This window comes from Octopus bimaculoides, chromosome 8, assembly GCF_001194135.2.
Source record: "Octopus bimaculoides isolate UCB-OBI-ISO-001 chromosome 8, ASM119413v2, whole genome shotgun sequence".
NCBI classification, from domain to species: Eukaryota; Metazoa; Mollusca; class Cephalopoda; order Octopoda; family Octopodidae; genus Octopus; species Octopus bimaculoides.
This window is the reverse complement of record NC_068988.1, coordinates 56,136,629-56,139,128: the sequence shown is the minus strand read 5'-3', so window position 1 is coordinate 56,139,128 and position 2,500 is coordinate 56,136,629. Positions and strand designations below refer to the sequence as shown.

The 2,500-nt window shown below is 35.9% G+C and overlaps 1 protein-coding gene across 2 annotated transcripts in view; it reads right to left on the bottom strand.

Moving 5' to 3' along the window:
• Window positions 1-2,500, bottom strand: part of LOC106876201 (netrin-1) — a 395,789-nt gene that overhangs the window by 228,510 nt on the left and 164,779 nt on the right. For both annotated transcript variants that reach the window (XM_014924662.2, XM_014924671.2), the window contains exon 2: window positions 453-641. In XM_014924662.2, the coding sequence (XP_014780148.1) occupies window positions 453-641 (189 nt within the window). The remainder of the gene's footprint in view (window positions 1-452; window positions 642-2,500) is intronic.

The following is a 2,500-nucleotide window of genomic DNA, read 5'->3' as shown; positions in this document are numbered from 1 at the left end:
ATATATATATATATATATATATATACATATATGCACACACATATGTACACATCTATATATACGAATAAAGAGGAGAGCTAGATAGATAGGTATGTATACATACATACATACATACTTACATGTGTATATGCATAAACATATACATACATATATATATATGCACAATGTGTGTGTGTATGCGTGTATGTATACATTTACACGCATATCATCACTAAGATGTTAGAAAAAATATTGCTTATCGAAAGATAATGTTCATAAACATACAATATGTGAAGTTAATAGACTTATAATGTACACATAACCCTATTAAATACACATTTGTTGAAAGCGACTTAGAAGCGAGATGGGAGAACAATATGAAAACGAAAGAAAAAAAGGAAAGAATGGATGAATGTAAATAAAATCAAAAATGAGAACGACATATGTATTGGAGAAAGATGTTCGTGACTTACCTTTGCAAGCTTTTTTGTGGTGAATGGGCTTCGAATGGTCTCTGTAGTAGAGAGGTCGGCAGTAGTTGCACTTGCGTCCATCAGTATGATGGCGACATTTCACACAAATGCCACCACTCTTGTAGCCGGAAAGGATGTAAATCTCCCGATTGAAGTGACACTTGCGGGCGTGCTGGTTACATTTGCATCCTAGAGGAAAGAAATAGAAAGAAGTAGAGATATAAATGTGGAAGAAATAAGTATATATATACAGTCTATCAAATTTAAAAATGAGTCTTTTTAAAGAAGTAAAAATAATGAAAAAAAGATGTTATTGTTGTTTCACCTAGGTTAGGTTTGATGGAGCCGACTTATTAACTGCCGTGTTTAAGCCTGATGTGACCACCCTGTCTTTATTTAAAACAGTTGATCTCAACACCTCAACCATTTTTACGTGTGGATTCCTTTCGGTTTCTATTTTTACTCTACCGGACCCCCGTATTAAAAAAAATTCTAATATATTTTTATAATAAAATATTATTTGGAATTGTACCAAAAAAATTGTGAAAGTACTTTGTGCGTTATAGAAATATAACTAATTTATTGCGCATATACTTTCACAACAAAATATTATATGGGCCTCGATTGAGAACTGTTGATTTAAAATATTCTTTCCTACTCTAGGCACAAGGCTCGAAATTTGGGGGGAAGGGGACAGTCGATTGCATCGACCCCAGTACGCAACTAGTACTTAATCTAACGATCCCGAAAGGATGAAAGGTAAAGTCGACCACGGCGGAATTTGACTCAGAGCGTAACGGCAGACGAAACACTGCTAAGCATTTCGCCCGGCGTGGTAACATTTCTTATTTCTTTATTGCCAACAAGGGTCTAAACATAGAGGGGACAAACAAGGATAGACAAAGGGATTAAGTCGATTACATCGACCCCAGTGCGTAGCTGGTACTTAATTTATCGACCTCGAAAGAATGAAAGGCAAAGTCGACATCGGCGGAATTTGAACTCAGCCGAATTACCGCTGCGTATTTCGCCCGGGGTGCTAACGTTTCTGCCAGTTCGCCGCCTTCCATTGGTTTAAAATATAGTGTACCTATTACAAGATACAGCCGCTGTAAATGTGGCCGTTTATTAAAACGATAGATTTAAAGGAGGTTTGGTTACTATTGCTAGCAGGTCGAACAAACGAAACGCTTGGTGGCTCTTAATATAGAATGTTATTTGATTATGTCAACAAATCTAGAGACACTACCAACATACTTGCCTTAGTCGTTTATTTATAAGTAACATATCGCTGTGAATGTTTGTTATAAGATAAGAGATATGGAAATAATACATACAACTGTGTTTGTTGTAGATATTAGACGCTGTAATATCCAGCAGACGTGAACATCGGTCATGTTTGATAAAATATATACATATATCTGCTTACATGAAAACTGCAAGCACCAACTGGAAGCTATATCCTCCTATCAAAACGTCGTCTCAGTTCATAAAAAATATGTAAAAATGTCAAAGGAGGATAATATCAAGTGGTATGACTACCTGAATGTTGTTTTTGTTGTAAATGATATTGACCAAAAATATCAATGAAAAACGGGTCGGGGGAGCAACAACTCATAAATATCGCTGCTACTTCTTAAGGTCGGCACTATGAAGATAGCAGTAAATGGTGTGATTGACACTTAAGACATAGTGTTAGACTGCATAGAACATCATATATGTCATTTGAAATTATAAATATTATAGTTTTACTGCTTTTGGCACGCACACACACATGTATATACATAAGCACTCACACATACACACATACACACACGCACATATTCACACACACATACACATTCACACATATATACTCAACTGTTGTTCGGAGTGTAGCTAAGGGCGACAGCACCACCTTCTGTCTGTCTCTCTCTTCCATCTTCTGATGCAGATCAGAAACCCGAAATAACGTTTAAATCATAGCCTAACCCCATAACAAAAAAACCCGACACTTCCGGTAACGTTATTCTAGAAACATTATGCTTTAAAACTAAGTTAAAAAAAAA